Consider the following 23,052-nt stretch of genomic DNA (forward strand, 5'->3'; position numbering starts at 1 on the left):
GATGGCTGTGTTATGAGCCAGCACTTCAATGAATGTCAAGTTGCACTTGGAGTCCAGGTAGTTGTCTTTTCTTTCTGCCTCACCCACAACTGGACTACTAGCATTCTGCCCACAAACATACAATCTCTCCTAGTCATACATAACACTTGACAACACTTAACTCAAAAAGCTCATTCTTTGTAACTAGATTTTCCTGCAGTGAGCACTGTTAGCACTTCCTTTTGGCAAAATGGTAGGAGCAACAGATTGAAGAGGAAGGTAGTTCATTAGTTATGGAGACTATTGCTGTGGCCAACCCATAAAGTAAGTTCCAGTTCAGGACAGGAGTCAGAGACAAAAATAGATAGATAGATATAAGTAATCAGGAAAAGGTAAAGCTTTAAATCTACCCATCTTGGAAATCTAAAACAGGTCAATGATATGGACAGTGAAAAGTTCTTCAAGAGATATAGTGATGGTGCAACCAAAGGACATATGAAATTAAGCAGAAAGCTTGAAAATTGTTAAAAATGATGTAGAGAAGTACTTTCACAATTGCTGAATGAAAGAGAATTACAGAAGACTTAGTCAATGCAGACAGCATATATAAACTTAAGAAGTTGTATGATAGTAAAGAATGTTCAAGAAATAGGAACCCACAAGTGTATATCACTCTTCTTGTGAACTGAAAATAGGAAATTACACGGACACATACACATATATATGCACACAAAATTTTTAGTGACATGTTCATTACCAGATTTCAGCTTCTATGTATTAAATGAAGCTGGATGTTTAATGATATCCAGAGAGTGTATGAAGTACCATATAAGCTTTTAAGTAATCACAATTTTGTAAGTTAAATCAAAATCTAACAAAACTTTTGAAGCTATTTTTAAAAAGATATAACTTACAAACTCTTGTAGCTGAAACTGTCTAAGAGCCCTTATTCTTCTGGATGTCTGGAATACATCTACACGACCCTCTCGCCTCAGCTGCCGCAGGCAGTTGTTAAGACAGACATAAACACTGCTACGGTCACCACCTCCACTAGAAACCATAAGATATATAGAACTGTTAAAATTTTATTAACATATTTGGAAATATGCAGTCATATAAAAACATAGTAGGTAATAACAATAATATATATATATTTGGTAAACAGAGAAGAGGTAGTAAAAGCTTTGCGGAAGATGAAAGCCGGCAAGGCAGCAGGCTTGGATGGTATTGCAGTGGAATTTATTAAAAAAGGGGGTGACTGTATTGTTGACTGGTTGGTAAGGTTATTTAATGTATGTATGACTCATGGTGAGGTGCCTGAGGATTGGCGGAATGCGTGCATAGTGCCATTGTACAAAGGCAAAGGGGATAAGAGTGAGTGCTCAAATTACAGAGGTATAAGTTTGTTGAGTATTCCTGGTAAATTATATGGGAGGGTATTGACTGAGAGGGTGAAGGCATGTACAGAGCATCAGATTGGGGAAGAGCAGTGCGGTTTCAGAAGTGGTAGAGGATGTGTGGATCAGGTGTTTGCTTTGAAGAATGTATGTGAGAAATACTTAGAAAAGCAAATGGATTTGTATGTAGCATTTATGGATCTGGAGAAGGCATATGATAGAGTTGATAGAGATGCTCTGTGGAAGGTATTAAGAATATATGGTGTGGGAGGCAAGTTGTTAGAAGCAGTGAAAAGTTTTTATCGAGGATGTAAGGCATGTGTACGTGTAGGAAGAGAGGAAAGTGATTGGTTCTCAGTGAATGTAGGTTTGCGGCAGGGGTGTGTGATGTCTCCATGGTTGTTTAATTTGTTTATGGATGGGGTTGTTAGGGAGGTAAATGCAAGAGTCCTGGAAAGAGGGGCAAGTATGAAGTCTGTTGGGGATGAGAGAGCTTGGGAAGTGAGTCAGTTGTTGTTCGCTGATGATACAGCGCTGGTGGCTGATTCATGTGAGAAACTGCAGAAGCTGGTGACTGAGTTTGGTAAAGTGTGTGGAAGAAGAAAGTTAAGAGTAAATGTGAATAAGAGCAAGGTTATTAGGTACAGTAGGGTTGAGGGTCAAGTCAATTGGGAGGTGAGTTTGAATGGAGAAAAACTGGAGGAAGTGAAGTGTTTTAGATATCTGGGAGTGGATCTGTCAGCGGATGGAACCATGGAAGCGGAAGTGGATCATAGGGTGGGGGAGGGGGCGAAAATTTTGGGAGCCTTGAAAAATGTGTGGAAGTCGAGAACATTATCTCGGAAAGCAAAAATGGGTATGTTTGAAGGAATAGTGGTTCCAACAATGTTGTATGGTTGCGAGGCGTGGGCTATGGATAGAGTTGTGCGCAGGAGGATGGATGTGCTGGAAATGAGATGTTTGAGGACAATGTGTGGTGTGAGGTGGTTTGATCGAGTAAGTAACGTAAGGGTAAGAGAGATGTGTGGAAATAAAAAGAGCGTGGTTGAGAGAGCAGAAGAGGGTGTTTTGAAATGGTTTGGGCACATGGAGAGAATGAGTGAGGAAAGATTGACCAAGAGGATATATGTGTCGGAGGTGGAGGGAACGAGGAGAAGAGGGAGACCAAATTGGAGGTGGAAAGATGGAGTGAAAAAGATTTTGTGTGATCGGGGCCTGAACATGCAGGAGGGTGAAAGGAGGGCAAGGAATAGAGTGAATTGGAGCGATGTGGTATACAGGGGTTGACGTGCTGTCAGTGGATTGAATCAAGGCATGTGAAGTGTCTGGGGTAAACCATGGAAAGCTGTGTAGGTATGTATATTTGCGTGTGTGGACGTGTGTATGTGCATGTGTATGGGGGGGGGTTGGGCCATTTCTTTCGTCTGTTTCCTTGCGCTACCTCGCAAACGCGGGAGACAGCGACAAAGTATAAAAAAAAAAAAAAAAAAAAAAAAAAAAAAAAAAAAAAAATATATATATTTTTCATACTATTAGCCATTTCCCGCGTTAGTGAGGTAGCGTTAAGAACAGAGAACTGGGCCTTAGAGTGAATATCCTCACCTGACCCCCTTCTCTGTTCCTTCTTTTGGAAAATTAAAAAAAAAACAAGAAAGGGGAGGATTTCCAGCCACCCGCTCCCTCCCCTTTTAGTCACCTTCTACGACACGCAGGGAATACGTGGGAAGTATTCTTTCTCCCCTATCCCCAGGGATAGGGGAGAAAGAATACTTCCCACGTATTCCCTGCGTGTCGTAGAAGGCGACTAAAGGGGGAGGGAGCGGAGGGCTGGAAATCTTCCCCTCTCGTTTTTTTTTTAATTTTCCAAAACAAGGAACAGAGAAGGGGGCCAGGTGAGGATATTCCCTCCAAGGCCCAGTCCTCTGTTCTTAACGCTACCTCGCTAACGCGGGAAATGGCGAATAGTTTGAATGAAAATGAAATATATATATATATATATCTTTTTTTTTATTATACTCTCGCGTTTGCGAGGTAGCGAAAGGAAACAGACGAAAGAAATGGCCCAACCCACCCCCATACACAATATATACACACACACGTCCACACACGCAAATATACATACCTACACAGCTTTCCAAGGTTCACCCCAGACGCTTGACATGCCCTGATTCAATACACTGACAGCATGTCAACACCGTTATACCACATCGATCCAATTCACTCTATTCCTTGCCCTCCTTTCACCCTCCTGCATGTTCAGGCCCCGATCACACAAAATCTTTTTCACTCCATCTTTCCACCTCCAATTTGGTCTCCCACTTCTCCTCGTTCCCTCCACCTCCGACACATATATCCTCTTGGTCAATCTTTCCTCACTCATTCTCTCCATGTGCCCAAACCATTTCAAAACACCCTCTTCTGCTCTCTCAACCACGCTCTTTTTATTTCCACACATCTCTCTTACCCTTACATTACTTACTCGATCAAACCACCTCACACCACACATTGTCCTCAAACATCTCATTTCCAGCACATCCATCCTCCTGCGCACAACTCTATCCATAGCCCACGCCTCGCAACCATACAACATTGTTGGAACCACTATTCCTTCAAACATACCCATTTTTGCTTTCTGAGATAATGTTCTCGACTTCCACACATTCTTCAAGGCTCCCAGGATTTTCGCCCCCTTCCCCACCCTATGATCTACTTCCGCTTCCATGGTTCCATCCGCTGCCAGATCCACTCCCAGATATCTAAAACACTTCACTTCCTCCAGTTTTTCTCCATTCAAACTTACCTCCCAATTGACTTGACCCTCAACCCTACTGTACCTAATTACCTTGCTCTTATTCACATTTACTCTTAACTTTCTTTTTTCACACACTTTACCAAACTCAGTCACCAGCTTCTGCAGTTTCTCACATGAATCAGCCACCAGCGCTGTATCATCAGTGAACAACAACTGACTCACTACCCAAGCTCTCTCATCCCCAACAGACTTCATACTTGCCCCTCTTTCCAAAACTCTTGCATTTACCTCCCTAACAACCCCATCCATAAACAAATTAAACAACCATGGAGACATCACAAACCCCTGCCGCAAACCTACATTCACTGAGAACCAATCACTTTCCTCTCTTCCTACACGTACACATGCCTTACATCCTCGCTAAATATATATATATATATATATATATATATATTTTTTTTTCTTTTTTTTTTGCTTTGTCGGTCTCCCGCGTTTGCGAGGTAGCGCAAGGAAACAGACGAAAGAAATGGCCCAACCCACCCCCATACACATGTATATACATACGTCCACACACGCAAATATACATACCTACACAGCTTTCCATGGTTCACCCCAGACGCTTCACATGCCCTGATTCAATCCACAGACAGCACGTCAACCCCAGTATACCACATCATTCCAACTCACTCTATTCCTTTACCTCCTTTCACCCTCCTGCATGGTCAGGCCCCGATCACACAAAATCTTTTTCACAAAATCTTTCTATAAATAAATAAATAATATATATATATAAATGTATGTTTGAAGGAATAGTGGTTCCAACAATGTTGTATGGTTGCGAGGCGTGGGCTATGGATAGAGTTGTGCGCAGGAGGATGGATGTGCTGGAAATGAGATGTTTGAGGACAATGTGTGGTGTGAGGTGGTTTGATCGAGTAAGTAACGTAAGGGTAAGAGAGATGTGTGGAAATAAAAAGAGCGTGGTTGAGAGAGCAGAAGAGGGTGTTTTGAAATGGTTTGGGCACATGGAGAGAATGAGTGAGGAAAGATTGACCAAGAGGATATATGTGTCGGAGGTGGAGGGAACGAGGAGAAGAGGGAGACCAAATTGGAGGTGGAAAGATGGAGTGAAAAAGATTTTGTGTGATCGGGGCCTGAACATGCAGGAGGGTGAAAGGAGGGCAAGGAATAGAGTGAATTGGAGCGATGTGGTATACCGGGGTTGACGTGCTGTCAGTGGATTGAATCAAGGCATGTGAAGCGTCTGGGGTAAACCATGGAAAGCTCTGTAGGTATGTATATTTGCGTGTGTGGACGTGTGTATATACATGTGTATGGGGGGGGGTTGGGCCATTTCTTTCGTCTGTTTCCTTGCGCTACCTCGCAAATGCGGGAGACAGCAACAAAGTATAAAAAAAAAAAAAAATATATTTATTCATTCATTTTGCTTTGTCGCTGTCTCTCGCGTTTGCGAGGTAGCGCAAGGAAACAGACGAAAGAAATGGCCCAACCCACCCCCATACAAATGTATATACATACACGTCCACACACGCAAATATACATACCTATATATCTCAATGTACACATATATATACACACACAGACACATACATATATACCCAGGCACACAATTCACACTGTCTGCCTTTATTCATTCCCATCGCCACCTCACCACACATAGAATATCATCCCCCTCCTCCCTCATGTGTGCGAGGTAGCGCTAGGAAAAGACAACAAAGGTCCCATTCGTTCATACTCAGTCTCTAGCTGTCATGCAATAATGCCCAAAAGCACAGCTCCCTTTCCACATCCAGGCCCCACACAACTTTCCATGGTTTACCCCAGACGCTTCACATGCCCTGATTCAATCCACTGACAGCACGTCAACCCGGTATACCACATCGATCCAATTCACTCTATTCCTTGCCCGCCTTTCACCCTCCTGCATGTTCAGGCCCCGATCACTCAAAATCTTTTTCACTCCATCTTTCCACCTCCAATTTGGTCTCCCACTTCTCCTCGTTCCCTCCACCTCCGACACATATATCCTCTTGGTCAATCTTTCCTCACTCATTCTCTCCATGTGCCCAAACCATTTCAAAACACCCTCTTCTGCTCTCTCAACCACGCTCTTTTTATTTCCACACATCTCTCTCACCCTTACGTTACTTACTCGATCAAACCACCTCACACCCAACACATTGTCCTCAAACATCTCATTTCCAGCACATCCACCCACCTGCACACAACTCTATCCATAGCCCACGCCTCGCAACCATAAAACAGTGTTGGAACCACTATTCCATCAAACATACCCATTTTTGCTTTCCGAGATAATGCTCTCGACTTCCAAACATTCTTCAAGGCTCCCAGGATTTTCGCCCCCTCCCCCACCCTATGATCCACTTCCGCTTCCATGGATCCATCCGCTGCCAGATCCACTCCCAGATATCTAAAACACTTTACTTCCTTCAGTTTTTCTCCATTCAAACTTACCTCCCAATTGACTTGACCCTCAACCCTACTGTACCTAATAACCTTACTCTTATTCACATTTACTCTTAACTTTCTTCTTTCACACACTTTACCAAACTCAGTCACCAGCTTCTGCAGTTTCTCACATGAATCAGCCACCAGCGATGTATCATCAGCGAACAACAACTGACTCACTTCCCAAGCTCTCTCATCCACAACAGACTTCATACTTACCCCTCTTTCCAAAACTCTTGCATTCACCTCCCTAACAACCCCATCCATAAACAAATTAAACAACCATAGTGACATCACACACCCCTGCCGCAAACCTACATTCACTGACAACCAATCACTTTCCTCTCTTCCTACACGTACATATGCCTTACATCCTCGATAAAAACTTTTCAATGCTTCTAACTACTTGCCTCCCACACCATATATTCTTAATACCTTCCACATAGCATCTCTATCAACTCTATCATATGCCTTCTCTAGATCCATAAATGCTACATACAAATCCATTTGCTTTTCTAAGTATTTCTCACATACATTCTTCAAAGCAAACACCTGATCCACACATCCTCTACCACTTCTGAAACCACACTGCTCTTCCCCAATCTCATGCTCTGTACATGCCTTTACCCTCTCAATCAATACCCTCCCATATAATTTACCAGGAATACTCAACAAACTTATACCTCTGTAATTTGAGCACTCACTCTTATCCCCTTTGCCTTTGTACAATGGCACTATGCACGCATTCCGCCAATCCTCAGGCACCTCACCATGAGTCATACATATATTAAATAACCTTACCAACCAGTCAACAATACAGTCACCCCCTTCTTTAATAGATTCCACTGCAATACCATCCAAACTGCTGCCTTGCCTGCTTTCATCTTCCGCAAAGCTTTTACTACCTCTTCTCTGTTTACCAAATAATTTTCCCTAACCCTCTCACTTTGCACACCACCTCGACCAAAACACTCTATATCTGCCACTCTATCATCAAACACATTCAACAAACCTTCAAAATACTCACTCCATCTCCTTCTCACATCACCACTACTTGTTATCACCTCCCCATTAGCGCCCTTCACTGAAGTTCCCATTTGCTCCCTTGTCTTACGCACTTTATTTACCTCCTTCCAGAACATCTTTTTATTCTCCCGAAAATTTAATGATACTCTCTCACCCCAACTCTCATATATATATACGATCATTATCTTGTGGAGGATAAGGTGAAGATTTGTATGGGTTTTCAAAAAAGAAGAGTGAATGTTGGGGTGAAGAGGGTGGTGAGAGTAAGTGAGCTTGGGAAGGAAACTTGTGTGGGGAAGTACCAGGAGAGACTGAGTACAGAATGGGAAAAGGTGAGAACAATGGAAGTAGGGGAGTGGGGGAGGAATGGGAAGTATTTAGGGAATCAGTGATGGATTGCGCAAAAGATGCTTTTGGCATGAGAAGAGTGGGAGGTGGGTTGATTAGAAAGGGTAGTGCGTGGTAGGATGAAGAAGTAAGATTATTAGTGAAAGAGAAGAGAGAGGCATTTGGATGATTTTTGCAGGGAAAAAATGCAATTGAGTGGGAGATGTATAAAAGAAAGAGACAGGAGGTCAAGAGAAAGGTGCAAGAGGTGAAAAAGAGGGCAAATGAGAGTTGGGGTGAGAGAGTATCATTAAATTTTAGGGAGAATAAAAAGATGTTCTGGAAGGAGGTAAATAAAGTGCGTAAGACAAGGGAGCAAATGGGAACTTCAGTGAAGGGCACTAATGGGGAGGTGATAACAAGTAGTGGTGATGTGAGGAGACGGAGTGAGTATTTTGAAGGTTTGTTGAATGCGTTTGATGATAGAGTGGCATATATAGGAAGTCTTGGTCGAGGTGGGGTGCAAAGTGAGAGGGTAGGGGAAAATGATTTGGTAAACAGAGAAGAGGTAGTAAAAGCTTTGCGGAAGACGAAAGCCAGCAAGGCAGCAGGTTTGGATGATATTGCACTGGAATTTATTAAAAAAGGGGGTGACTGTATTGTTGACTGGTTGGTAAGGTTATTCAATATATGTATGACTCATGGTGAGGTGCCTGAGGATTGGCAGAATGCATGCATAGTGCCATTGGACAAAGGCAAAGGGGATAAGAGTGAGTGCTCAAATTACATAGGTATAAGTTTGTTGAGTATTCCTGGTAAATTATATGGGAGGGTAGTGATTGAGAGGGTGAAGGCATGTACAGAGCATCAGATTGGGGAAGAGCAGTGTGGTTTCAGAAGTGGTAGAGGATGTGTGGATCAGGTGTTTGCTTTGAAGAATGTATGTGAGAAATACTTAGAAAAGCAAATGGATTTGAATGTAGCATTTATGGATCTGGAGAAGGCATATGATAGAGTTGATAGAGATGCTCTGTGAAAGGTATTAAGAATATATGGTGTGGGAGGAAAGTTGTTAGAAACAGTGAAAAGTTTTTATCGAGGATGTAAGGCATGTGTACGTGTAGGAAGAGAGGAAAGTGATTGGTTCTCAGTGAATGTAGGTTTGCGGCAGGGGTGTGTGATGTCTCCATGGTTGTTTAATTTGTTTATGGATGGGGTTGTTAGGGAAGTGAATGCAAGAGTTTTGGAAAGAGGGGCAAGTATGAAGTCTGTTGTGGATGAGAGAGCTTGGGAAGTGAGTTAGTTGTTGTTCGCTGATGATACAGCGCTGGTGGCTGATTCATGTGAGAAACTGCAGAAGCTGGTGACAGTTTGGTAAAGTGTGTGAAAGAAGAAAGTTAAGAGTAAATGTGAATAAGAGCAAGGTTATTAGGTACAGTAGGGTTGAGAGTGAAGTCAATTGGGAGGTGAGTTTGAATGGAGAAAAACTGGAGGAAGTAAAGTGTTTTAGATATCTGGGAGTGGATCTGGCAGCGGATGGAACCATGGAAGCGGAAGTGAATCATAGGGTGGGGGAGGGGGCGAAAATCCTGGGAGCCTTGAAGAATGTGTGGAAGTCGAGAACATTATCTCGGAAAGCAAAAATGGCTATGTTTGAAGGAATAGTGGTTCCAACAATGTTGTATGGTTGTGAGGCATGGGCTATGGATAGAGTTGTGTGCAGGAGGGCGGATGTGCTGGAAATGAGATGTTTGAGGACAATGTGTGGTATGAGGTGGTTTGATCGAGTAAGTAACGTAAGGGTATGAGAGATGTGTGGAAATAAAAAGAGTGTGGTTGAGAGAGCAGAAGAGGGTGTTTTGAAATGGTTTGGGCACATGGAGAGAATGAGTGAGGAAAGATTGACCAAGAAGATATATGTGTCGGAGGTGGAGGGAACGAGGAGAAGTGGGAGACCAAATTGGAGGTGGAAAGATGGAGTGAAAAAGATTTTGAGTGATCGGGGCCTGAACATGCAGGAGGGTGAAAGGCGGGCAAGGAATAGAGTGAATTGGATCGATGTGGTATACTGGGGTTGAAGTGCTGTCAGTGGATTGAATCAGGGCATGTGAAGCGTCTGGGGTAAACCATGGAAAGTTGTGTGGGGCCTGGATGTGGAAAGGGAGCTGTGGTTTCGGGCATTATTGCATGACAGCTAGAGACTGAGTGTGAACGAATGAGGCCTTTGTTGTCTTTTCCTAGGGTTGCCTCGCACACATGAGGAGGGAGGGGGATGGTTTTCCATGTGTGGCGAGGTGGCGATGGGAATGAATAAAGGCAGACAGTGTGAATTGTGTGCATGGGTATATATGTATGTGTCTGTGTGTGTATATATATGTGTACATTGAGATGTCTAGGTATGTATATTTGCGTGTGTGGACGTGTTTGTAGATACATGTGTATGGGGGTGGGTTGGGCCATTTCTTTCGTCTGTTTCCTTGCGCTACCTCGCAAACGCGGGAGACAGCGACAAAGCAAAATAAATAAATAAATAAAAAATTTTTTTATATACATATATATATATGGAAACTTCAGTGAAGGGCGCAAATGGGGAGGTGATAACAAGTAGTGGTGATGTGAGAAGGAGATGGAGTGAGTATTTTGAAAGTTTGTTGAATGTGTTTGATGATAGAGTGGCAGGTATAGGGTGTTTTGGTCGAGGTGGTGTGCAAAGTGAGAGGGTTGGGGAAAATGATTTGGTAAACAGAGAAGAGGTAGTAAAAGCTTTGCGGAAGATGAAAGCCAGCAAGGCAGCAGGTTTGGATGGTAATGCAGTGGAATTTATTAAAAAAGGGGGTGACTGTATTATTGACTGGTTGGTAAGGTTATTTAATGTATGTATGACTCATAGTGAGGTGCCTGAGGATTGGCGGAATTCGTACATAGTGCCATTGTACAAAGGCAAAGGGGATAAGAGTGAGTGCTCAAATTACAGAGGTATAAGTTTGTTGAGTATTCCTGGTAAATTATATGGGAGGGTAGTGATTGAGAGGGTGAAGGCATGTACAGAGCATCAGATTGGGGAAGAGCAGTGTGGTTTCAGAAGTGGTAGAGGATGTGTGGATCAGGTGTTTGCTTTGAAGAATGTATGTGAGAAATACTTAGAAAAGCAAATGGATTTGTATGTAGCATTTATGGATCTGGAGAAGGCATATGATAGAGTTGATAGAGATGCTCTGTGAAAGGTATTAAGAATATATGGTGTGGGAGGAAAGTTGTTAGAAACAGTGAAAAGTTTTTATCGAGGATGTAAGGCATGTGTACGTGTAGGAAGAGAGGAAAGTGATTGGTTCTCAGTGAATGTAGGTTTGCGGCAGGGGTGTGTGATGTCTCCATGGTTGTTTAATTTGTTTATGGATGGGGTTGTTAGGGAAGTGAATGCAAGAGTTTTGGAAAGAGGGGCAAGTATGAAGTCTGTTGTGGATGAGAGAGCTTGGGAAGTGAGTTAGTTGTTGTTCGCTGATGATACAGCGCTGGTGGCTGATTCATGTGAGAAACTGCAGAAGCTGGTGACAGTTTGGTAGTGTGTGAAAGAAGAAAGTTAAGAGTAAATGTGAATAAGAGCAAGGTTATTAGGTACAGTAGGGTTGAGAGTGAAGTCAATTGGGAGGTGAGTTTGAATGGAGAAAAACTGGAGGAAGTAAAGTGTTTTAGATATCTGGGAGTGGATCTGGCAGCGGATGGAACCATGGAAGCGGAAGTGAATCATAGGGTGGGGGAGGGGGCGAAAATCCTGGGAGCCTTGAAGAATGTGTGGAAGTCGAGAACATTATCTCGGAAAGCAAAAATGGCTATGTTTGAAGGAATAGTGGTTCCAACAATGTTGTATGGTTGTGAGGCATGGGCTATGGATAGAGTTGTGTGCAGGAGGGCGGATGTGCTGGAAATGAGATGTTTGAGGACAATGTGTGGTGTGAGGTGGTTTGATCGAGTAAGTAACGTAAGGGTATGAGAGATGTGTGGAAATAAAAAGAGTGTGGTTGAGAGAGCAGAAGAGGGTGTTTTGAAATGGTTTGGGCACATGGAGAGAATGAGTGAGGAAAGATTGACCAAGAAGATATATGTGTCGGAGGTGGAGGGAACGAGGAGAAGTGGGAGACCAAATTGGAGGTGGAAAGATGGAGTGAAAAAGATTTTGAGTGATCGGGGCCTGAACATGCAGGAGGGTGAAAGGCGGGCAAGGAATAGAGTGAATTGGATCGATGTGGTATACTGGGGTTGAAGTGCTGTCAGTGGATTGAATCAGGGCATGTGAAGCGTCTGGGGTAAACCATGGAAAGTTGTGTGGGGCCTGGATGTGGAAAGGGAGCTGTGGTTTCGGGCATTATTGCATGACAGCTAGAGACTGAGTGTGAACGAATGAGGCCTTTGTTGTCTTTTCCTAGGGTTGCCTCGCACACATGAGGAGGGAGGGGGATGGTTTTCCATGTGTGGCGAGGTGGCGATGGGAATGAATAAAGGCAGACAGTGTGAATTGTGTGCATGGGTATATATGTGTGTGTCTGTGTGTGTATATATATGTGTACATTGAGATGTCTAGGTATGTATATTTGCGTGTGTGGACGTGTTTGTAGATACATGTGTATGGGGGTGGGTTGGGCCATTTCTTTCGTCTGTTTCCTTGCGCTACCTCGCAAACGCGGGAGACAGCGACAAAGCAAAATAAATAAATAAATAAAAAAATTTTTTATATACATATATATATATGGAAACTTCAGTGAAGGGCGCAAATGGGGAGGTGATAACAAGTAGTGGTGATGTGAGAAGGAGATGGAGTGAGTATTTTGAAAGTTTGTTGAATGTGTTTGATGATAGAGTGGCAGATATAGGGTGTTTTGGTCGAGGTGGTGTGCAAAGTGAGAGGGTTGGGGAAAATGATTTGGTAAACAGAGAAGAGGTAGTAAAAGCTTTGCGGAAGATGAAAGCCAGCAAGGCAGCAGGTTTGGATGGTAATGCAGTGGAATTTATTAAAAAAGGGGGTGACTGTATTATTGACTGGTTGGTAAGGTTATTTAATGTATGTATGACTCATAGTGAGGTGCCTGAGGATTGGCGGAATTCGTACATAGTGCCATTGTACAAAGGCAAAGGGGATAAGAGTGAGTGCTCAAATTACAGAGGTATAAGTTTGTTGAGTATTCCTGGTAAATTATATGGGAGGGTATTGACTGAGAGGGTGAACGCATGTACAGAGCATCAAATTGGGGAAGAGCAGTGTGGTTTCAGAAGTGGTAGAGGATGTGTGGATCAGGTGTTTGCTTTGAAGAATGTATGTGAGAAATACTTAGAAAAGCAAATGGATTTGTATGTAGCATTTATGGATCTGGAGAAGGCATATAATAGAGTTGATAGAGATGCTCTGTGGAAGGTATTAAGAATATATGGTGTGGGAGGCAAATTGTTAGAAGTAGTGAAAAGTTTTTATCGAGGATGTAAGGCATGTGTACGTGTTGGAAGAGAGGGAAGTGATTGGTTCTCAGTGAATGTAGGTTTGCAGCAGGGGTGTGTGATGTCTCCATGGTTGTTAAATTTGTTTATGGCTGGGGTTGTTAGGGAGGTGAATGCAAGAGTTTTGGAAAGATGGGCAAGTATGAAGTCTGTTGTGGATGAGAGAGCTTGGAAAGTGTCAGTTGTTGTTCACTGATGATTCAGCGCTGGTGGCTGATTCATGTGAGAAACTGCAGAAGCTGGTGACTGAGTTTGGTAAAGTGTGTGAAAGAAGAAAGTTAAGAGTAAATATGAATAAGAGCAAGGTTATTAGGTACAGTAGGGTTGAGGGTCAAGTCAATTGGGAGGTAAGTTTGAATGGAGAAAAACTGGAGGAAGTAAAGTGTTTTAGATATCTGGGAGTGGATCTGGCAGCGGATGGAACCATGGAAGCGGAAATGGATCATAGGGTGGGGGAGGGAGCAAAAATCCTGGGAGCCTTGAAGAATGTTTGGAAGTCGAGAACATTATCTCGGGAAGCAAAAATGGGTATGTTTGAAGGAATAGTGGTTCCAACAATGTTGTATGGTTGCGAGGCGTGGGCTATGGATAGAGTTGTGCGCAGGAGGATGGATGTGCTGGAAATGAGATGTTTGAGGACAATGTGTGGTGTGAGGTGGTTTGATCGAGTAAGTAACGTAAGGGTAAGAGAGATGTGTATAAATAAAAAGAGCGTTGTTGAGAGAGAAGAAGAGGGTGTTTTGAAATGGTTTGGGCACATTGAGAGAATGAGTGAGGAAAGATTGACCAAGAGGATATATGTGTCGGAGGTGGAGGGAACGAGGAGAAGTGGGAGACCAAATTGGAGGTGGAAAGATGGAGTGAAAAAGATTTTGTGTGATCGGGGCCTGAACATGCAGGAGGGTGAAAGGAGGGCAAAGAATAGAGTGAATTGGATCGATGTGGTATACCGGGGTTGACGTGCTGTCAGTGGATTGAATCAGGGCATGTGAAGAGTCTGGGGTAAACCATGGAAAGCTGTGTAGGTATGTATATTTGCGTGTGTGGACGTATTTATATACATGTATATGGGGGTGGGTTGGGCCATTTCTTTCGTCTGTTTCCTTGCGCTACCTCGCAAATGCGGGAGACAGCGGAAAAAAAAAATATATATATATATATATATATATATATATATATATATATATCAGCCACCAGCGCTGTATCATCAGCGAACAACAACTGACTAACTTCCCAAGCTCTCTCATCCCCAACAGACTTCATACTTGCCCCTCTTTCCAAAACTCTTGCATTTACCTCCCTAACAACCCCATCCATAAACAAATTAAACAACCATAGAGACATCACACACCCCTGCCGCAAACCTACATTCACTGAGAACCAATCACTTTCCTCTCTTCCTACACGTACACATGCCTTACATCCTCGATAAAAACTTTTCACTGCTTCTAAGAACTTGCCTCCCACACCATATATTCTTAATACCTTCCACAGAGCATCTCTATCAACTCTATCATATGCCTTCTCCAGATCCATAAATGCTACATACAAATCCATTTGCTTTTCTAAGTATTTCTCACATACATTCTTCAAAGCAAACATCTGATCCACACATCCTCTACCACTTCTGAAACCACACTGCTCTTCCCCAATCTGATGCTCTGTACATGCCTTCACCCTCTCAATCAATACCCTCCCATATAATTTACCAGGAATACTCAACAAACTTATACCTCTGTAATTTGAGCACTCACTCTTATCCCCTTTGCCTTTGTACAATGGCACTATGCACGCATTCCGCCAATCCTCAGGCACCTCACCATGAGTCATACATACATTAAATAACCTTACCAACCAGTCAACAATACAGTCACCCCCTTTTTTTATAAATTCCACTGCAATACCATCCAAACCTGCTGCCTTGCCGGCTTTTTCATCTTCCGCAAAGCTTCATACTTCTTCTCTGTTTACCAAATCATTTACCCCTAACCCTCTCACTTTGCACACCACCGTCGATTCAAAACACCGTTTTATTGTTGTGTGTTGGGTTTAGTGTTTGGGGGGGGTTAAAGGAAAAGCAAGTTATATGTAAAGGAAGTAGAGGGCGCGCAGGGTAGGTCGGTCGCTACTCTAAAATCGTCATTCTTAAGGACACATTATGTCGAAGGCGCGAAGCCGTTCAAAGATAGCGAGCTACTCCATCTCCTTCTCTCAGATCACACCAACATTAATTAGTAATGTGGGAACAGACTTTTCTAATACGTTGTATTATATAAGAGGGTCTCTAGGGTAATCATATTGTACGTGTGGAATCACAGTGAATATTAATGGGCGGTATAGGACAGGGTGAATGATATAAAGATACAGTGGGTAATTACACGATGAGGTTACATTATAAGTGCTGCAACTCGATAGTATGGGTTGAGTGGGATGTCTTCATAAAGTCAATTGGAGGGGAGGGTCTGACAGAAATTATGAGAGGGTTGATGATTTTTTGATATAATTGAGAGTAGGAGGTAACAAAGACGTGGACTATTCAAGGTGTGGCAAGTGAGAGTGTCATTAGGATACTGGGATTTGGATCTGGCAGCGGATTGAACTTGAAATCAGCATGGAACGTGGTGGGCGTGGCGGAGGTAGAATCACATTTAGTGGTGGAGGTGGGAGGAGGACGTATATATAAAGTCTTGGGTGCCTTGGTATTTTCGAAGTAATGTTTAGGTGGCGAGGTTCGGTGAAACAATTGATCTTCGGTTGAGAGAGCAAAAATGGGTGGGTGATGTTGAGGTAGCAAGTGAGCATTGAGGAGAGGTTTCTCGTAACATTATGTTTGTGGTCTGGTTGCTGGGGCAGATGGTGCGAGATGAGATATAGTGGGACGGGTTGTTGACACAGGGTGGAGGGAGTGTATAGGTGTCTGGAGTCGATAGGGGAGTGGACTTGTGTTGGTGATGTAGCAATGGTATGAGGGTTGGTGAGGAGGGTCGGGTGGGTTTTTAGGAAGTGCGTGAGTGAGTAGGAGGGCGGTAGCAGGTGGTGGAGTCGAGGGATTATGGTGGGGTTGAAATAAAAAGACGGCCGTGGTGTGTGTTAGAGGGGATTTCTAGATCGAGTAAGAGGTTGTGTTTTTTAATGGGTTGATGTTGGATGAGGTGCACAGATGGGAGGAGGAAGTGATCGAGAGGATAAAGAAGTGTTGACAGCCAAGGAGGATTTTATGGGGTGTCGGGGAGTGGAGTGGAGGGATGGGGAAGCGTGGGAGAAGGAGTTGGTAGACTAAAGTGGTGGTGTGTATAAATGATGGAGGTGGAGTAAAAGTGAGTGTGTTTGTAGTTGGGATCGGGGTGGCCGTAGTGGACAACTATGGGGAGGCAGGAGAGTTGTGGCGCGAAGAGGGAGGGCGAGAGTAGAGAGGAAGGGGAGTGGGGGCTAGTTGTGACTGGGCGAGGTGTGGAGATGATGGTCGCTGGTGGTTGACGTTGCTGGTCAGTGGATTGAATCACGGGCTCATACTGTGGTGTGATTGGTGTGCGTCAGGGTTGTATAAGAGCTCAGTTGGTATCAGAGTGGGGTCTGTTAAGAGTGAGAGTAACTGCAATAAATTGTAACTATATGAGGGCGTGTTGAGGCTGGAGACGACGTGTAGCGATTCTTCATACATGTTCTACGGAGGTCGAGTCGTGATGTTCAGAGGCTATATTCTTTCTGTCTGTTCAACTACCTCTCTCAGTTCTGGTCTGGAACGCGGTCGGCAAACGCGGGAGACAGCGACAAATTAAAAAAAAAAAAAAAATATATATATATATATATATATATATATATATATATATAATATATATGAATATATATGTGTTTATCCCTTGGGTAGGGAGAAAGAATACTTCCCACGCATTCCTCGCTGTTGTATTAAAAAATGCGACTAGAGGGGATGTAGCGGTGTCCAGGAATCCTCCCTCCATGTCATTATTTTTTCTTTTTTAACTTTCTAAAATGGGAAACAGAAGAAGGAGTCACGCGGAAGTGGCTCATCCTCCTCGAAGGCTCAGACTGGGTGTCTAAATGTGTGTGGATGTAACCAAGATGTGAAAAAAGGAGAGATAGGTAGTATGTTTGAGGAAAGGAACCTGGATGTTTTGGGTCTGAGTGAAACGAAGCTCAAGGGTAAAGGGGAAGAGTGGTTTCGGAAAGTCATGGGAGTAAAGTCAGGGGTTAGTGAGAGGACAAGAGAAAGGGAAGGAGTAGCAGTACTCCTGAAACAGGAGTTGTGGGAGTATGTGATAGAATGTAAGAAAGTAAATTCTCTATTAATATGGGTAAAACTGAAAGTTGATGGAGAGAGATGGGTGATTATTGGTGCATATGCACCTGGGCATGAGAAGAAAGATCATGAGAGGCAAGTGATTTGGGAGCAGCTGAATGAGTGTGTTAGTGGTTTTGATGCACGAGTCCGGGTTATAGTGATGGGTGATTTGAATGCAAAGGTGAGTAATGTGGCAGTTGAGGGAATAATTGGTATACATGGGGTGTTCAGTGTTGTAAATGGAAATGGTGAAGAGCTTGTAGATTTATGTGCTGAAAAAGGACTGGTGATTGGGAATACTTGGTTTAAAAAGAGCGATATACATAAGTATACGTATGTAAGTAGGAGAGATGGCCAGAGAGCGTTATTGGATTACGTGTTAATTGACAGGCGCGCAAAAGAGAGACTTTTGGATGTTAATGTGCTGAGAGGTGCAACTGAAGGGATGTCTGATCATTATCTTGTGGAGGGTAAGGTGAAGACTTGTATGGGTTTTCAGAAAAGAAGAGTGAATGTTGGGGTGAAGAGGGTGGTGAGAGTAAGTGAGCTTGAGAAGGAGTCTTGTGTGAGGAAGTCCCAAGAGAGACTGAGTACAGAATGGAAAAAGGTGAGAACAATGGAAGTAAGGGGAGTGGGGGAGGAATGGGATGTATTTAGGGAATCAGTGATGGATTGCGCAAAAGATGCTTGTGGCATGAGAAGAGTGGGAGGTGGGTTAATCAGAAAGGGTAGTGAGTGGTGGGATGAAGAAGTAAGATTATTAGTGAAAGAGAAGAGAGGCATTTGGACGATTTTTGCAGGGAAAAAATGCAATTGAGTGGGAGATGTATAAAAGAAAGAGACAGGAGGTCAAGAGAAAGGTGCAAGAGGTGAAAAAGAGGGCAAATGAGAGTTGGGGTGAGAGAGTATCATTAAATTTTAGGGAGAATAAAAAGATGTTCTGGAAGGAGGTAAATAAAGTGCGTAAGACAAGGGAGCAAGTGGGAACTTCAGTGAAGGGCGCAAATGGGGAGGTGATAACAAGTAGTGGTGATGTGAGAAGGAGATGGAGTGAGTATTTTGAAGGTTTGTTGAATGTGTTTGATGATAGAGTGGCAGATATAGGGTGTTTTGGTCGAGGTGATGTACAAAGTGAGAGGGTTAGGGAAAATGATTTGGTAAACAGAGAATGGGTAGTAAAAGCTTTGTGGAAGATGAAAGCCGGCAAGGCAGTGGGGTTTGGAGGGTATTGCAGTGGAATTTATTAAAAAAGGGGGTGACTGTATTATTGACTGGTTGGTAAGGTTATTTAATGTATGTATGACTCATGGTGAGGTGCCTGAGGATTGGCGGAATGCGTGCATAGTGCCATTGTACAAAGGCAAAGGGATAAGAGTGAGTGCTCAAATTACAGAGGTATAAGTTTGTTGAGTATTCCTGGTAAATTATATGGGAGGGTATTGATTGAGAGGGTGAAGGCATGTACAGAGCATCAGATTGGGGAAGAGCAGTGTGGTTTCAGAAGGTCTAGAGGATGTGTGGATCAGGTGTTTGCTTTGAAGAATGTATGTGAGAAATACTTAGAAAAGCAAATGGATTTGTATGTAGCATTTATGGATCTGGAGAAGGCATATGATAGAGTTGATAGAGATGCTCTGTGGAAGGTATTAAGAATATATGGTGTGGGAGGCAAGTTCTTAGAAGCAGTGAAAAGTTTTTATCGAGGATGTAATGCATGTGTACGTGTAGGAAGAGAGGAAAGTGATTGGTTCTCAGTGAATGTAGGTTTGCGGCAGTGGTGTGTGATGTCTCCATGGTTGTTTAATTTGTTTATGGATGGGGCTGTTAGGGAGGTGAATGCAAGAGTTTTGGAAAGAGGGGCAAGTATGAAGGTTGTTGGGGATGAGAGAGCTTGGGAAGTGAGTCAGTTGTTGTTCGCTGATGATACAGCGCTGGTGGCTGATTCACGTGAGAAACTGCAGAAGCTGGTGACTGAGTTTGGTAGAGTGTGTGAAAGAAAAAAGTTAAGAGTAAATGTGAATAAGAGCAAGGTAATTAGATACAGTAGGGTTGAGGGTCAAGTCAATTGGGAGGTAAGTTTGGAGAAAAACTGGAGGAAGTAAAGTGTTTTAGATATCTGGGAGTGGATCTGGCAGTGGATGGAACCATGGAAGTGGAAGTGGATCATAGGGTGGGGGAGGGGGCGAAAATCCTGGGAGCCTTGAAGAATGTGTGGAAGTTGAGAACATTATCTCGGAAAGCAAAAATGGCTATGTTTGAAGGAATAGTGGTTCCAACAATGTTGTATGGTTGCGAGGGATGGGCTATGGATAGAGTTGTGCACAGGAGGGTGGATGTGCTGGAAATGAGATGTTTGAGGACAATGTGTGGTGTGAGGTGGTTTGATCGAGTAAGTAACATAAGGGTAAGAGAGATGTGTGGAAATAAAAAGAGCGTGGTTGAGAGAGCAGAAGAGGGTGTTTTGAAATGGTTTGGGCACATGGAGAGAATGAGTGAGGAAAGATTGACCAAGAGGATATATGTGTCGGAGGTGGATGGAACGAGGAGAAGTGGGAGACCAAATTGGAGGTGGAAAGATGGAGTGAAAAAGATTTTGTGTGATTGGGGCCTGAACATGCAGGAGGGTGAAAGGAGGGCAAGGAATAGAGTGAATTGGATCGGTGTGGTATACCGGGGTTGACGTGCTGTCAGTCGATTGAATCAGGGCATGTGAAGCGTCTGGGGTAAACCATGGAAAGCTGTGTACCTATGTATATTTGCGTGTGTGGACGTATGTATATACATGTGTATGGGGGGTGTTGGGCCATTTCTTTCGTCTGTTTCCTTGTGCTACCTCGCAAACGCGGGAGACAGCGACAAAGTATAATAAAATAAAATACATAATATATATATATATATATATATATATATATATATATATATATATTTATCTTTTTTTATTATACTTTGTCGCTGTCTCCCGCGTTTGCGAGGTAGCGCAAGGAAACAGACGAAAGAAATGGCCCAACCCCCACCCATACACATGTATATACACACGTCCACACACGCAAATATACATACCTACACAGCTTTCCATGGTTTACCCCAGACACTTCACATGCCTTGATTCACTCCACTGACAGCACGTCAACCCCGGTATACCACATCGCTCCAATTCACTCTATTCCTTGCCCTCCTTTCACCCTCCTGCATGTTCAGGCCCCGATCACACAAAATCTTTTTCACTCCATCTTTCCACCTCCAATTTGGTCTCCCACTTCTCCTCGTTCCCTTCACCTCCGACACATATATCCTCTTGGTCAATCTTTCCTCACTCATTCTCTCCATGTGCCCAAACCATTTCAAAACACCCTCTTCTGCTCTCTCAACCACGCTCTTTTTATTTCCACACATCTCTCTTACCCTTACGTTACTTACTCGATCAAACCACCTCACACCACACATTGTCCTCAAACATCTCATTTCCAGCACATCCATCCTCCTGCGCGCAACTCTATCCATAGCCCACGCCTCGCAACCATACAACATTGTTGGAACCACTATTCCTTCAAACATACCCATTTTTGCTTTCCGAGATAATGTTCTCGACTTCCACACATTCTTCAAGGCTCCCAGGATTTTCGCCCCCTCCCCCACCCTATGATCCACTTCCGCTTCCATGGTTCCATCCGCTGCCAGATCCACTCCCAGATATCTAAAACACTTTACTTCCTCCAGTTTTTCTCCATTCAAACTTACCTCCCAATTGACTTGACCCTCAACCCTACTGTACCTAATAACCTTGCTCTTATTCGTATTTACTCTTAACTTTCTTCTTTCACACACTTTACCAAACTTAGTCACCAGCTTCTGCAGTTTCTCACGTGAATCAGCCATCAGCGCTGTATCATCAGCGAACAACTGACTCACTTCCCAAGCTCTCTCATCCCCAACATACTTCATACTTGCCCCTCTTTCCAAAACTCTTGCATTTACCTCCCTAACAACCCCATCCATAAACAAATTAAACAACCATGGAGACATCACACACCCCTGCCGTAAACCTACATTCACTGAGAACCAATCACTTTCATCTCTTCCTACACGTACACATGCCTTACATCCTCAATAAAAACTTTTCACTGCTTCTAACATCTTGCCTCCCACACCATATATTCTTAATACCTTTCACAGAGCATCTCTATCAACTCTATCATATGCCTTCTCCAGATCCATAAATGCTACATACAAATCCATTTGCTTTTCTAAGTATTTCTCACATACATTCTTCAAAGCAAACACCTGATCCACACATCCTCTACCACTTCTGAAACCACACTGCTCTTCCCAATCTGATGCTCTGTACATGCCTTCACCCTCTGAATCAATACCCTCCCATATAATTTACCAGGAATACTCAACAAACTTATACCTCTGTAATTTGAGCACTCACTCTTATCCCCTTTGCCTTTGTACAATGGCACTATGCACGCATTCTGCCAATCCTCAGACACCTCACCATGAGTCATACATACATCAAATAACCTTACCAACCAGTCAATAATACAGTCAACCCCTTTTTTAATAGATTCCACTGCAATACCATCCAAACCTGTTGCCTTGCCGGCTTTTATCTTCCGCAAATCTTTTACTACCTCTTCTCTGTTTACGAAATCATTTTCCCTAACCCTCTCACTTTGCACACCACCTCGACCAAAACACTCTATATCTGCCACTCTATAATCAATCATGCCACTCTATCATCAAACACATTCAACAAACCTTCAAAATACTCACTCGATTTCCTTCTCACATCACCACTACTTGTTATCACCTCCCCATTTGCACCCTTCACTAAAGTTCCCATTTGCTCCCTTGTCTTACGCACTTTATTTACCTCCTTCCAGAACATCTTTTTATTTTCCCTAAAATTTAATGATACTCTCTCACCCCAACCTTCATTTGCCCTCTTTTTCACCTCTTGCACCTTTCTCTTGACCTCCTGTCTCTTTCTTTTATACATCTCCCACTCAATTGCATTTTTTCCCTGCAAAAATCGTCCAAATGCCTCTCTCTTCTCTTTCACTAATACTCTTACTTCTTCATCCCACCACTCACTACCCTTTCTAATCAACCCACCTCCCACTCTTCTCATGCCACAAGCATCTTTTGCGCAATCCATCACTGATTCCCTAAATACATCCCATTCCTCCCCCACTCCCCTTACTTCCATTGTTCTCACCTTTTTCCATTCTGTACTCAGTCTCTCCTGGTACTTCCTCACATAAGTCTCCTTCCCAAGCTCACTTACTCTC

General features: G+C 43.2%; 1 protein-coding gene across 2 annotated transcripts in view; it reads right to left on the minus strand.

Annotated features, from left to right (window-relative positions):
• Window positions 1-23,052, minus strand: part of Ptp69D (Protein tyrosine phosphatase 69D) — a 669,136-nt gene that overhangs the window by 17,602 nt on the left and 628,482 nt on the right. For both annotated transcript variants that reach the window (XM_071664992.1, XM_071664991.1), the window contains exon 25: window positions 894-1,029. In XM_071664992.1, coding sequence (XP_071521093.1) covers window positions 894-1,029 — 136 coding nt within the window. The remainder of the gene's footprint in view (window positions 1-893; window positions 1,030-23,052) is intronic.

Source organism: Panulirus ornatus, chromosome 9 (assembly GCF_036320965.1).
Source record: "Panulirus ornatus isolate Po-2019 chromosome 9, ASM3632096v1, whole genome shotgun sequence".
NCBI classification, from domain to species: Eukaryota; Metazoa; Arthropoda; class Malacostraca; order Decapoda; family Palinuridae; genus Panulirus; species Panulirus ornatus.